General features: G+C 47.9%; 1 protein-coding gene across 2 annotated transcripts; it reads left to right on the top strand.

Moving 5' to 3' along the window:
* Positions 1-891: 891 nt before the first annotated feature.
* Positions 892-14,681, top strand: MARVELD3 (MARVEL domain containing 3). 2 transcript variants are annotated; one of them, XM_082439158.1, is made up of 3 exons: positions 892-1,667; positions 4,168-4,295; positions 8,090-9,600. In XM_082439158.1, exons 1-3 carry the CDS (start codon positions 1,264-1,266, stop codon positions 8,698-8,700), a joined length of 1,143 nt encoding a protein of 380 aa, XP_082295284.1. In that variant the 5' UTR covers positions 892-1,263; the 3' UTR covers positions 8,701-9,600. The 2 variants fall into 2 exon arrangements, with proteins under 2 accessions (XP_082295284.1, XP_082295283.1); XM_082439157.1 differs by lacking the exon at positions 8,090-9,600 and adding an exon at positions 13,076-14,681 and having other exon boundaries at positions 1,170-1,667.

Below are 14,681 nucleotides of genomic sequence, written 5' to 3'. Positions count from 1 at the left end.
ATCACGCCTCACCTGGATTTCTTCAGTAGCTTCCTAACTCATCTCTTGACTGTGCTCTCAGGCCCACGCAGTCCATCTTCCTCCCAGAAGCCAGAGTAATCTTTATTTTCAAAAAACGTAAATCAGAGCAAGCCACTCAGTGTTTCAAAACACTTCAATATTTCCCCGTTGCTCTTTGAAAATGAAGATTCTTCACCATGAAGACCCTACACCATCTCCTGCTCCACTTCTCAGCCTCATCTCATGCCCCCTCACTCCTCTCGCAGTGACCTTCTCTTTTTTTTACATTAAAAAAATTTTTATTGGAGCATAGTTGATTGCAGTGACCTTCTTGTACAGCTCTCTGCATAAGTCAGGCTTTCTCTCTTTCTGGAACATTCTCTCAGCTCTCCTCAAGGCTGCCTCCTTCTCTTCTAGGACTCAACTCAAATGTCCCCTTCCCAGATCTATATAAAGAAACCTGCTCCGTCAAAATTTAGACGTCAAATTGTCTTCTCTGTTTCTTGCCAGTTCTCCTTTTCCACTCACAGTAGAATGGACACACCGTACAAGGAGAGTTCATTGCTGGATCTCCTGCGCCTGCTAGGCTAGGGGCTCACACATATTCGTTGAAAGAATTCATTAATAGACGGCAATTTTGTATGTTTTTAAATATCCTTCCTTGGCAAAAGAAAAGGCTGCCAATTCTGTGTGGTTCATCGTTTTTAAAAAAACATTTATGAGTCCAGGACTCCTGGATGAACTGGCCTCAAGTCCCCTACAACATAGTTGTTGTAAGGATAGCAGGAGAGGGAGGAAGAGAAGGACAGTGGCTGGGGGGCCGGCTGGGGGGCTGAGTGGACGGACGGGTGAGAGAGCGGATGGGTGAACACTCTGGGGAAGCATACCCAAGGTGCTAAGTTGAGAGCACAGTTCCCGAGGCAGCCCATCTTGAGGGGTCGCGAAGCGGATACTTCAGGGCCGACGGGCACGGCGGGAGGGCGGTAGTCCCCTCCTCTGTGTGAGGCAGCAAGACCCTCCAGGCTCGCGCCCCACCCAGGCGCACGCGCGCCCAGACTCCGGGCCGCGTTCAACGGCGTCCCCGGCCGGCGCGCGCGCTCAAGTGAACGCTCTCCGGGCCCGCAGCGGTGTTAGTGCGCGTGCGCGCAGGTGAGCGTCCCGCCCCGCCCCACCCTGCCCCGCCCCCGGGCTTGGCCACCTGCCGGGGAAACTTGTGGATTGTTGCCCTCGGGTCACTCCGGGGCGGGGACGCGGAACAGAGCCATGGAACATACGTCAGGGAATCGCGAGTCCCGGGCCCGGCCGAGAGAGCGGGACCCAGACCGGCACCCCCGCCCGGACCGAGACCGCCACCCCGAGAGACAGCGGGACAGAGCCGGGGACCGGCGCAGGGAGAGAAACGGGGGCGGGCGGAGGGACGGGGACCGGGACAGGGGGAGGGACCGGGACAGGGGGAGGGACCGGGAACCCCGCCAGGACAGACACAGAGCCGGGGACCATCGTAGCGGTGAACAAAGAGTTTGGGAACAATCCCGCCAGAGTCGGACGCGGGACGGACCCCGGCGGCCGACCTGGGACGCGGCCCCGCCCCCCTGGCCCGCGCCTTGGGAAACCCCGGATCCACCGCCCCTGCGGAAGGAGGGCCTCGGACGCCGAGGACCAGAAAGGTGAGGTGGGGCAGCGAGGGCTCTCTACCTCGCCCCGGAGGAAGCCTGGGTCTGAGGCCAGTCTGCGCGGTTCTGCTGTCCCGGCTACTTGTCCTGGGAAGCTGGTTTAAAGGAAGTGCCATTCTTCCCTTTTGAGTTCTTAGAGGTGACCTGGGAGTGAAGGAAGACCTTACAGCGGCCCGCCCCACACACACATACTCCTTGACCTGAACCTGATGAACAACGCAGAGACCTACCCCCACCTTCCTCCCCCCTCCACCCCCTGTCCCCCAGCCCCCCTTTAGCAGTGGCAGGACCGGGGACCAGGTAAAGAGGAAGAGAGGACTTCAGGACTAGAAAGGGAAGGGGTGGGAAGGAGATTGTGTGGGTTGGGTTAACCTGAGGCCCCTCCCTGACCCCCACCCATGTGGTCACAGGACTGCCCCTTGGGGCTTCAGACCCTTGTCCTGTGCTCCAAAACCAGCCCTCCCCAAAGTCCCGTTCCCTGGAGGCCCAGGCCTATAAAAGACCAATGAAAAGCTAATAGTTTAATGTGTAATCCCTTCCAGGGGTATATGCATTTCAAAACCAGACAGCTGGGAGAAGATACACTTTTAGCCAAAGAACTGAATGTACCTAAAACTCTGCACAAAAGGGCAGAGATTTTTTCCCCCCTTTGTCAGTGAGGTCTTTCTGGGCAGCCTCATTCAAATCCCATGATTGTTTCAGACCCCACCCTCCTGAATGAACAAACTTTGCCATCACTACCTTGTAGAACAGAGTTCCCATAAGGCCTGTGGGGTGAAAGCATCATAATGTTCTGGAAGACTGTGAGCTGGGAGAGGGTAAGGATGGAAGGAAAGAGAGGCGGTGGTCCTAGACCCCACTCCCCCTCTAGGGAAGTGGACTTTTTTCCATTGCACATTCCATCCAACTCCACAAATATTACTGAATGCCCAGATTAGATGCCAGACCAAGAAGGAGACAGGCAGGTACTGGAGTGATGACTGCCTTCTGGTTTTTGCCCTCGTCCCTAGGAGGAGTCCAGGCTCCTCTCTGCTATGGAACTTGGAGGCTTAAGCCCAGTCTCTCTTCTGGTTGTGTCCACACAGCGGGAAAGCTATTATCCTGAGTTTATGTTACATTATCTAGAACTAACTAACCAAACTGTGACAAAGGGTGTACCCAGTTACAGTCACAGGCACTGGCTCCTGTCTCCCTGCCTAAAGCCACACTGCACTGCAACTGCCAGGCCTGGGAGAATCCAGAGCTTCATGTTTAGGTTTCCTTCTAAACTGGTGTCCTGGTCCCCCTGTCCCCACCCCCGCCAAGCCCCAAAGCTAGTCAAGGGAATACTTTTGCCCCTTTTGCTCACAGTTGGTGGTTTAAAACCAAGAGCAATTTATTTCTGTCTCTCCTCCACATAACAAGCCTGTATTTAATGGATGGGAGGTAGGGCCAGGGACTACAGGGATCTACTCATGGTATCCACAGGACACTGACAAGTAAACAGGCCAATTTGCAGCACCTGTGAAACGTGCAACTCCAGCAGGGGACAGACACAAAGAGAACAGAACTGGAGCCCTGATTGGGCTCTGGAATGTTTCCTGGAGGAGATAGCCTCAAAGCTGAGTTCTGGAGAAGGAGCAAGAGGCTGTCTCAAGCAGAGAAGTAGTTTCCACGGTGACCTAGAGGCATGGGAATGCGAGTCATCTTTTGGGGCGGGGAGAGGGGCAGTTCACTATGGCTGGGTCTGTGAACATGAGGTTGTGAGTGGAGAGAGATGAGCACGGGCCCTCCCTTGCTGTGCTTAAAATTTGGACTTTATGGATTTCAAACCCCAAAAATACATGGTGAGATCTATGTTCTAGAAGGATCCCTGGAGCCCAGCTAATAGAATGCAGCCCCCACCATTCACCACTGAATCTTGGACAAAGCCCAGGATGTGCTGGATAAAGTGATAGGGAAGGGAGGGGGTGGTGAGGAGAAGGAACAGAATATTCCAGGGCTGGCAGAGGAAGAGGGAGAGATGTGAAGATGTCCAGAGTTGTCTGTACCACCCATAGCCTAGAGAATAACTGCGGATTCAACTCTTTCCAAAGTAACAAGGGAAGGAAGAGAATGCCAGCCTGGGCGTCAGTCTTGTGAATGCAAACTAGTTTTGAAGAGGGCCTGGTCCTCACTGAACTGAAAAGCTCCCCCAGGTGGCTCCCGGCTACCTGTTAGATACCCTCCCCGAAACACACACACACCCTCCCCCACAGGCCAAGCCAGCATGGGAGGCGGGGCTCAGAATTACTGAGATAAGTGACGTGCTTAATTAGCAGAACTGGGCCAAGTGTTTGGATGCCTTGTATAGCCACTAAACCAGAAAATTCTCTGGAGTATGAAATCTGTGGCAGATTTTCTGTTCTGTGCATTCTTTAATGTCTGAGCCCCGCGTGAGGTGTCCAGAGTTCTAATGCTGAACAAGCTATTGAATTTGAAGCCCGCTAATGGCCACACATGTGTTTGGTTATAGCGAGCCCACTTCAGGGAGATATCCGCTTTCGACCCCCAGGCCTGGACTCGAGGAAGTGGAATATTACCAGTCAGAGGCTGAAGGGCTCCTGGAATGCCACAAGTGCAGATACCTGTGCACCGGGAGAGGTGAGCCATTTTGAAGGCAGTTTGACCAATTACTTACCGTTGCTGGTGGTTCTGGATGGGGTCCGAGATGATGGCGCAAAAATTCAAGCCGACTTCCCTTTTGCTTTCCTCGTATTTTCGTTTTCATACCTGCGTGAAGTTCACACTTTCTAAAGAAGGGTAGGAACGTCTGAAATGGGCAGCTAGGTTTCCTGTGTTTCTCCTCGGACGGGCCCGGGTGTGGTGAGGCAGTCGTGCCTGCAGTTTTCAGAGCCAGCTCTGAGTTGCCGGCTGTCAGAGGGGGGCCCCTCTGGCAAGGCGGGCCGAGTTAAAGAGAGATCACCGGAGATGGCAGCCAGGTTGAGCTCATGCCGCAGGACAGGAGATCCGATGCCCAAACCTGCCATCATGGCTTTTAAATGTTGTTGACTGAGACCCACAGTAAGAAATACGTTTCACATTAAGAACAAGTTCACATGTGCGCGCATGCGCACACACACGTCATGAAACAATACGCCATCACCTACGAAGGGCAGTAACTTCTGTTTCACTGAAAACAAACAAAAACAAAAAAACCACACTTATTAGAATCCACAGTATGAAGAACACTTAAATAATATCATGTGTCAGCTCCAAATGTGGTTTCCCAGAGTTCCCATCCTAGCACCAGGCCTGGCCTTGCCAACAATGAAGAAAATCTGGTTTGTCAGGGTGAAGAAAATCTTACCCTATGGCTCACATGATTTGGTAAGAAATTTTCCTCGGCTACCTATGACTAAGAGGGGAAAACTTCTTGGCCTAAGGGGGAGAAATCATGGAACTTATACCTGAAAATGTCTCTCTTTTTTTTTAAATTTATTTATTTTTGGCTGCATTGGGTCTTCATTGCTGCGCGCGGGCTTTCTCTAGTTGTGGCGAGTGGGGGCTACTCTTCACTGTGGTGCGAGGGCTTCTCATTGCGGTAGCTTCCCTTGTGGAGCACGGGCTTTAGGTGCGCAGGCTTCAGTAGTTGTGGCACATGGGCTCAGGAGTTGTGGCTTGCGGGCTCTAGAGCATAGGCTCAGTAGTTGTGGCACACGGGCTTAGTTGCCCTGTGGCATGTGGGATCTTACTGGACCAGGGCTTGAATCCGTGTCCCCTGCATTGGCAGGCAGATTCTTAACCACTGTGCCACCAGGGAAGCCACTGAAGATATCTCTTAGAATGATTACAATGAGATACGTTATTATGGGATTATGTAGAACTTTCATTGAAGAGCTCTAGGCAGTCCAGGTACAAGAATCCTTGCTCTAGTTTATGTACGTTGGCACACCCCGTTGCTTTTAATTCTCTCAACAACTCCTGAGGCTCAGAGAGGTACAGTAAGTTATACAAAGTCACACAGCAGTTAAGTGGAAGAGCTGGAATTGAAAGTTAGAGCCTGACTCTAAGGCCTGAAATGGTTTACGTGCTTGACCTTCTTTTCTTGATGATATAAATAATAGGAATAAGCCAGAGGCTCTTTAACAGGTTTATCTCTAGAGGTATTCTTCAGCGATTGATTTACCAAGAGGAGAGGGCAGAGCTTGAGGCCCCTGATTTAGCTTTGATTGCTTCTGGCTATTTGGTTGGGCCTAGATGTTGGGTTTCTGAGTCAAGATAGTGAAAGGATAGTTCAGCAGTCAGAAGCTAACAAATGAGGGCTTATAAAGATCTCTGGACACGCAGGGACCCATATAAATACACAATGCTGTGTTGTGTTGAGAGCAACAGCCATTAAACACTGGGAACTTGTCTCAAACAGGAAATTCACACCTGGGTAAAGGTCACCTGAAGATTTTCAGCCTCGTCTTAGAGTAGATCTTTTGTGATTTCTTTTCCTCATCGGTGAAATCATGTCCTCCTCCAGCAAACTGGCAAAAATGGGAGGCAGCTGTGGCTCTCTCTAACTTTCTAGGGAGATCCTGCAGTTTGGGCTGAGTCACCCTTAGGAAGTTCAGTGGAACACTGACAAAAAGAGATAAGCCCCGAATTCACGGTTACGGGCAAGACTCCTCAGCTACTAAAATCTTTAAAGGCTGAGGATAAAGATCAGATAAACAGCAAGTACAGATGTCACATGTGCATATCAGATCACTAGGAATCTTGTCATTTATAGGTTGTGTTATAGGTTTATTATTTGGAGGGACTGGTGAGGAATTACAAGTTCCCTGGGGAGAAGGTACAGGGCCTGCTCCCCTCCTGGCTCCCTCCGATTTGCATTTGGAGCAGCTTCCCCTTTCCCTTTTGTCCTTTTCCTCTTCCTTTAGACCTTTGGTGCTCAAATCATGATGGAGAAGATCGTAAAAGGAGAGCTAGGCCAGTGTAACAAGGAAATTGTGAAGAAGAAGAAAAAAAAAAAGGGTGACGTTTGCATTCAGCTTGATGCAAGGGCTTGATGTTTGCCTTACTTGCAAACCATCCTTAAAAATTTAATTTCATTCTCTCTCCAAACGTTGTAATCTCTATAGTCAGTGGTGCTGTCTCTCACTCAGAGCCTGGAGGTTTAGGTTTTGAGATGGCTTCTCACTGCCAGTGGCATTGACTTGTGACCACACTGAAAAGGTTCAGAGGGACAGTTGTGGGAGTTTTGCCCCCACAACTTGCATTCTCTGTCCCCCTTTTATATGCTTATTTAATACCCTAACTCAGTGTTTATGGGACTGAGCCTATGTCAGCACGTACAACTCCCAGCTCAGAAGCACCCAGCTTTATATTATGCTGAAAAAAAGAAGCAACACACAGAAGAGTACATTAACTGTATGATTTGCATGAAATTCGAGAAAGACAGACCTAGTTCCTAATGGCAGAGAGTAGATCAGTGGTGGCCTGAGGAGGAAGGTGAGGGGTTGACCACAAGGGGTGACTAGGGAACTTTCTGGGGGGATGAAAACAGTCTATATCTTGATTATGATTACATGGCATACACAGTTGTCAAAACTTACTAAGCTGTTTGCTTAATGCAGGTCATTTTGTTGTGTATAAGTTATATAACAGTAAAGCTGACTTTAAGGAAAGCAGCCAGCTTTGGTGGAAGATCTGGGGCTCTTTCATCGTCCAAGATAAAGCAGCCAAGGGTCCTGAAAAAATCCAGCCCTGGGAAAATATCACAGCCCAGATTTGCTCTTTAGGGAAACTAAAAGAAAACAAAATTAAACTTTAAAACATACTTATTGAATTAAAGTCTAAGAAGAGTAAAACCAATTATGTTTCTCTAATTCAGTAAGCCTTATAGGTTTAATTAACTTAACCTTTCCTATCCCTAATACATGTGAACCACGGTTAACATTCTGATGGATAACTTCCATGTTTTTCTAATGTCATTATATTTTTTAAGCACTATGACATAAGCTCCTTCAAATTTGGAGAAGTTTCCTCTTTCAAACTGAAGATGGCCACAAAACATATCTAAAGAGGATATAACTATTTTTCAGTCTTTTTGGCAGGGAAGGGCTAGGGCAGAGAATGTTCTTGCCTTCCATAAAGAACACCTTTCTTTCTGCTCACTGGCCTGATTTCTGCCCCCATCATCCTGCAGCCCACCTGGGGCAGGCTGCTTTGCTCTTCTGAGAGTTACCCTTTTCAGTCCAAAGTACCTCTGACATCATTTCTGGAGACCACAGTTCCTTGCTACCATCTAATGCTAATCATGCAGCTTTGGCTGCTCAGGCCTTCCAGGGGGCAGAATAAAGAGCTGGCTGTGGTGTGAGCTGCCACGGGGAAGATAAGCCTCAAGGTGGAAGTCTCCAAGTGCAAAGTAGCTTCTCTCAAAATGGTAACACGCCCTTCTTTTGCAGCCTGCTGCCAAATGCTGGAGGTTCTCCTGAACTTGCTGATCCTGGCCTGCAGCTCTGTGTCTTACAGTTCCACAGGGGGCTACACGGGCATCACCAGCCTGGGGGGCATTTACTACTACCAGTACGGAGGGGCTTACAGTGGTTTCGATGGTGCTGACGGGGAGAAAGCGCAGCAGCTGGACGTCCAGTTCTACCAGCTAAAGCTGCCCATGGTCACCGTGGCAATGGCCTGCAGCGGAGCCCTCATGGCCTTCTGCTGCCTCCTCATCACCATGGGCGTCCTGCGGGTCCCGTGGCATTGCCCCCTATGGCTGGCGATTGAAGGCTTGTTGGACGTGCTCATTGCCGGGGCATACATCCCAGCCTTGTACTTCTACTTCCACAACCTCTCGGCTGCCTACGCCTCTCCCGTGTGTAAGGAGAGGGAGGCGCTGTACCAGAGGAAAGGATACAGTGGCTTCAGCTGCAGTTTCCATGGGGGAGACATAGGTGCTGGAATCTTTGCCGCCCTGGGCATTGGGGTCTTTGCTGTGGGGGCCGTGCTGGCCATCAGGGGTTACCGAAAGGTTAGGAAGCTGAAAGAGAAGCCTGCGGAAATTCTGGAGTTTTAGGCTTTTTAAAACATTCCGAAAAACTTGAGTGATGGAAATTACTCTGAACCACTGTCTTTCGTGGAATATTTTGTTGTAGAACCTGCCAGCCCTTGGAAAGTAACAGACCAGTTTTAGTTTGCTGGGCCTAGCTCCAGGGTACATGCGGCAGCACTGCCTGATGTCATAAACCCTGGTCCTGGAGCCCTCTGTTGGTGAGGGACTAACCAAAATTACTTTAAAAAGCAAAAACAGAACAACAACTAAAAACAACCAAAACTAGAGCCCAGGACCCACAAGGAAAAGGCATATGCTGCAGCAAAATGCACTTCTTGAGTGAATAAAGGGAGATGATAACCAAGTGAATTTGAAGAACCTTATCCTCAAAGCTCATGAAGAACCACACAGACATGAAAAAACATTTCAGCCTGAAGTTCTCTAAACACAGCTGTCTTAAGCAGATTAGCCTCGAATTTTTTTCCTCACTGAACTCCAGGCCCTTCACTTCCTTAATGCTCTGGATGGCAGGGGTTGGGGATGCCTGGGAAACTGCTGCTGTAAGAAGCTGGAGGGAGACGTGGGTTGAGGAAAGAGGAATCAGATTAATTCACTGGGTTGCAAAGCAGGTATTCTAACAAGCCCCTTACAATGGCCTTGAAAGCTCAATAAGTGTTTTGTACCTCTTGTAAATGTACCATTGTACAACGAATTCAACCCGACATCTGGAATTCAGGATCCATCCAAAATTAAAGAAAGTAAAATCTTTCCCAGGAGACGTATGCTACTTTTGGCCAGACAACTTCATGGGTTCTTACTGCATGTTAAATTAGGACTTATGGCCCATTATAATATATTCTTGGTACAAGTGAATATGTTCTTTGCTTTATGTGACTGCAATAAAAATCCAAAGAAAGATTTTAACTTGGAGGTGATGGTTCTCTTTACGTTTATAATATTATTTTCTTGTCACATTTAAAAGGTGAGTTCCATTTGGGTTTACAAAAGGAAATACATATAGTTGCTTGTACATGATTAGAAAACTTCTTGAAGAATATATAAGAATGTATTAACAGTATTTGCTTCTGGAGAGGAAATTTAAAAAATTTTTTTCATTTTATGTAAGACTTGACTGCACATGTCTTAGTCTTATTTTAGAAAAAAATGTTTTAATTTGATTTGCTTTCCTTTTTTTCACATTTACAGTGAAAAGGCAGATAGTAGATGTTTAGTTAAGCAGAGTATTAAATGATCAGCCACAAAAGCAGCCTCACCCAAAAAGATGCTATTTTACAATAAAAATCTCCTGTCTGTTTCAGTTTCTACTTGCCTCTACGGTTTATCCCTCCATAGGGATAAACTGCTAGCTCTAGTAGGCCACTCTTTTCTTTTCTCCTGATGTCTGTGAATCTTTCTGCACTAACAGCATGCTTGGAAATACTTGAACCTGTTCGATGTTTTCAGCAAAGCCAGGTCAGGCCTGGCTGGTGCTCTGATAATATCCAGTGGCCGTATTTCTTCATCATTGGCCCCAACAACAGACCATTATTCCTCTTGATTGTTGCAGTCAGTGGAGTGGTTGACAAGGTCTATCAATAGATATATTACATTTCAGCCCGGCAGATAGGTGCTGCGTGGATTATGCCGCTGCTGTTTTGGCAGAATCTTGTCCCAGAAGGAAACATTCAGGTTGCCCGCATCTTGTAGTAGCACAGTATCCCTGCTTCCCTTCAGGGGGTGAGAGATTAACTGCATGCAGAAGGAAAACCAAGGCAGAGAAAGGTGTTGGGTGGGGTAGATAGCTACTCCCAGTGAATTAGAATGATGTCTGGGTCAATTAATTTGCCCTGCTTGTAAGGAGAGAGTAGCCAGTAGCTTATGGTGCCTGGGAGGAGAGTGGGCAGTTCTGGTCTGATGTTATTTTCAGATTTAAATTAGAGGAATGTAGCTTCTCAACTGTCAGAACCCTTAACTGCGGCGTTCCATGGACCTCCTAGGAATTTGTGTGGGCCCAGCAGGAGATGGAATCAGCAAGCCCAGTAGCTGTTGCCTAAGTACATTAGACATACTGGTCTTTAGCTGCCCAGTTTATAAACGTTGTGGTACCCCCTTGTGTATTAGAGGGTTTTCCTGACTTCTGGGAAACCATGCTTTTCATAAATTTGTCCCTTTTCTTTCTTTTTTTTTTTTTTAATATTTACTTATTTATTTTGGCTGCACCGGGTCTTAATTGCGGCATGCGGGATCTAGTTCCCCAACCAGGGATTGAACGCCAGGCCCCCTGCATTGCGAGCGCAGAGTTTTCCCCACTGGACCACCAAGGAAGTCCCTGTCCCTTTTCTTCTTAAATCTCTTATTAATCCCCTTCATTTTTTTTTTTTTTTTTTTGGCTGCATTGGGTCTTCATTGCTGCGCATGGGCTTTCTCTAGTTGCGGCGAGCGGGGGCTACTCTTCATTTCAGTTCCCGGGCTTCTTATTGTGATGGCTACTCTTGTTGCGGAGCACAAGCTCTAGGCGCCCGGGCTTCATTAGTTGCAGCACGTGGGCTCAGTAGTTGTGGCACGCAGTCTCAGTAGTTGTGGCATGCAGGCTCTAGAGCGCAGGCTCAGTAGTTGTGGCTCACAGGCTTAGTTACTCTGCGGCATGTGGGATCTTCCTGGACCAGGGATCGAACCCGTGTCCCCTGCATTGGCAGGTGGATTCTTGACCACTGCACCACCAGGGAAGTCCCCTCTCCTTCCATTTTATATATGTTACTGGGTAGCATCACCGTCCACTTGTATAACATTTTATAATTTTCCAGGTATTTTCACATACTTGCTTTCATTTGGGCCTCATCCCAGCCCTGTGGGATAAGACAGGGAGGCATTACCTTCATTTGTCAGATGAAGTGTCTGAGGCTTAGTCAGTGACTTGGGCACGGTCACAAGGCAGTAAAGAGCGGGGATGTGAGCCTGGCATTCCCACTCTAGGTTCATATGCTTTTCTCTTCATTCTCATCTCTGAGCCCTGAGAGGACAACAGGAGACCTTCTCCCAGGAAGACGCCTAACAAGAGGCTGGGGCCCCTGTCAGTGACAAATGAAAGGTGACTTTGGACTAGTCGACATTCATCTCCATTCACCTGTTGGCTTCCGCTGCCTCGTGGCATTTGTGGGTTCCTTAAACTTGTAAGGAACTTGGCCCCCCAAGTGAACAGGCCAAGTATCCAGCAGTAGGATCCTGGCTGAATAGACTGGTCCGCCCACACAGCGGGGCTGGAGGCCGCGTAACAGAGCATGTGGACACGGTAGGAGCTGAAGCCATCTCCAGGAAGAGTAAAGCACAACGCAGAGCAGTGTGTGTGGTATCCTCCCTGTGACACAAGCAGGGAAACGGGGAATGAAATTCGGAGTTGAGTGCTTTTACTTGCATAAACGAACGCTGGAAAGTTGTATTAGAAAATAATGAAAGTGGTTGGGGGAAAACAGGGTGGACAGGGATGTGGGTGATTTTTCTCAGTTTATGCCCTTTTTTGTCATTTTGATTTTTTTAAACTTTAAAATTTGAAATAATTATAGATTCACAAAAAATTGCTAATATAGAACAGAGATCCTGTGTATCCTTAACCCGGTTTTCCCCAGTGGTGACTACAGTACAAAATCACAACCAGGAAATTGACACTCTCCAGAGCTGAGTTAGATTTTACCAGTGTTACATGCACTCATGTCTGTGTGAGTGTAGGTCTGTGCGGTTTTATCACCTGCGTAGATTCATGTGACCACTGCCACAATCAGCTACAGAACTGTTCCATCATTGGAACATCCCTAGTGCTCCCGCCTTAGAGTCACACCCATCCCCCTTCCGCTCCCCCAGTCCCACTCCTCCCTGACAACCACTAATCTGTTCTCATTTTGAGACTGTTATGTAAATGGAATCATACAGTATGTAACCTTTTGAGACTGGCTTTTTTCACTCGTCATGAATCCCTTGAGATCCATCCGAGTTGTTCCGAGTATCAGCTGCTCATTCCTTTTCATTGCTGAGTAGAGTTTCCCCTGGGGATGGCTGTACCAGATTGTTGAACCATTCGCCTGTTGGAGGGCATTAGGGTTTACTGTGACATCTGTGTACATGTTTTTGTGTAGACCGAAGTTTTCCTTTCTTTAGGATGAATGCTCAGGGGTACAGTTGCAAGCTCACATGGTAAGTGTATGTATAGTTTTTAAAGTAACAGCCAAAATTCTTTCCACAGTGGCATTTTGATTTTCAAACATGAGTATTAAAAAACAAAAACCAAGGATGTTAATGTTGCGTCTGACCATGTCCTCACAATCAGGTGGTATTTCTCTTGCCTGACCTAGAGAGCTTTCCTGGGTGAGTGACGTCAGTGTTAAATTCCCAATCTCTCTCCTCCTAGGTGTGATACAGATAGTGGAGGTGATATTGAATGGGATGGTTCTCATGTGTATCGTGGCCTCCTACTTTGTCCTTGCTGGATTCAGTGCCAGCTTTGCCAGCGGCGGTGGCTTTGGGAACAACTATTACTCACCGTTTGAGGGCACTGAGCTGGAGCAGGTTCGGCAGCTGGACCAGCAGTACACGATCCTCCGGGCGCCCCTGATATACAGCGGCGTGGCTGTTTCTCTGGGGCTGGGCGTCCTCACCTTGAGTGTTTTACTCCAAGGAGCCAAGAGTCTAAACAGACTGCCGGGGAAGTGGCTCCTCTTGGAGGCCGCCTTCAGCCTCCTCGCGGCACTGGGCTACTGCGTAGGCATCGGCATTTACCTCCACGCGGCCTTGCGGATCAATGCCACAGACACCTGCAGGACAAGGGAGAGGGTCTATGCCCGCAGGGGTCTCACCTGGATGAACTGCCAGCTGGCAGGCACTGATGGAGCGGCAGCCACCTTTGCTTGTCTGCTGGTGGTGATGTATGGCGCCAGCGTGGTGCTGGCCCTGCGGAGCTACCGAGAACAGAAGCGGTACAAGGACAGCCAAGAGCAGCACAGCAATTATAATGATGCACCGGAATACCTGTGGTCTGGGATACTCTGAGATCTACTACTGGAACCTAAAAGTCAACCCAGCTCCCTTGTTTCTCTCAAAAACCACATTACACAAATGTGGTTTTCATGTACTTGATTTTATAAATGTTCCCTCTGGCACCAATGCAAAGCTTGATGATCATCCCATTTTTCTATCAATGTCTTTGTTGGCTGAGAGCTAGAAAAAAATACCTCCACCTTTGCTACAAAGAGCGACATTGGAAGTTTGCATATACGCTTATGGTTTGGCTCTCTTACCAAATGGTAAGGTAATAATACTAGCTAAGTAGCCAGAGAAATTCTGAAAGATGAGAACAACACATCAGGGGTAGCAGGCCCAGTGTTACAGTGGAAATAGCTTGCCTGACCGAACTAAAGTCACTAAGAAAAACATGCCGTTTCCCCCTGTATTTGATCCCAGGGGAATGATTATAAAGCATTTGTGTGATTAGATTCCAAATGAGTAATTCCATTCTGGCTCTCTCCTGGAGGAAAACTCTCCTGCCCATTCGACAGTATACCATGACTGCATGGGTCCCAGAGGCTGGATCCCTGAAACCTGAAGACAGGTAGGTGCTTTTAGCATGCATGTTCCTCCTCGGGATTCCTGGGGTAGGGCTCAGATAAAATGGTTTTTGCCACCTTTCCAAGCTCGTTGCTTTCTTGTTTCAAGTCATTTGATTGGAATTCACTTTCCTAAAATATTTTATAATTTCCTGAAATATGACGCCTCCAAATAGAAATAAAATTCATAAACTTCTTAAATGTGTTATTCAGCTGAGTACAAAGATAAAGCAGTTGATTTTACTAGACTATACAGGCATTTTGGAGCCTTCTTTATTTCTGCATCCCTTCCAGCGCCCTACAGAGTAGGCCTTCAAAGGTCGATTGTAATCTCTCACGATTCTGAATTGTTTCCATAATGTAACAGATCATTAACACTGAATCTCAAAAATAAAGTTCTTTCAGTAATTTTAA

The sequence above is a fragment of the Balaenoptera physalus genome (assembly GCF_965194825.1).
Source record: "Balaenoptera physalus genome assembly, chromosome: 19".
NCBI classification, from domain to species: domain Eukaryota; kingdom Metazoa; phylum Chordata; class Mammalia; order Artiodactyla; family Balaenopteridae; genus Balaenoptera; species Balaenoptera physalus.
Note: the sequence above shows the minus strand (reverse complement) of the source record. Positions and strands in the feature narration are given on the sequence as shown.

Excerpts from the sequence above, each read along its gene's own strand:
- MARVELD3 (XM_082439157.1), top strand. The coding sequence starts at position 1,264 with ATGGAACATACGTCAGGGAATCGCGAGTCCCGGGCCCGGCCGAGAGAG. Across the intron at positions 1,668-4,167 it reads GGACGCCGAGGACCAGAAAG|CGAGCCCACTTCAGGGAGAT; the intron begins GTGAGGTGGGGC and ends GTTTGGTTATAG. Across the intron at positions 4,296-13,075 it reads ATACCTGTGCACCGGGAGAG|GTGTGATACAGATAGTGGAG; the intron begins GTGAGCCATTTT and ends CTCTCCTCCTAG.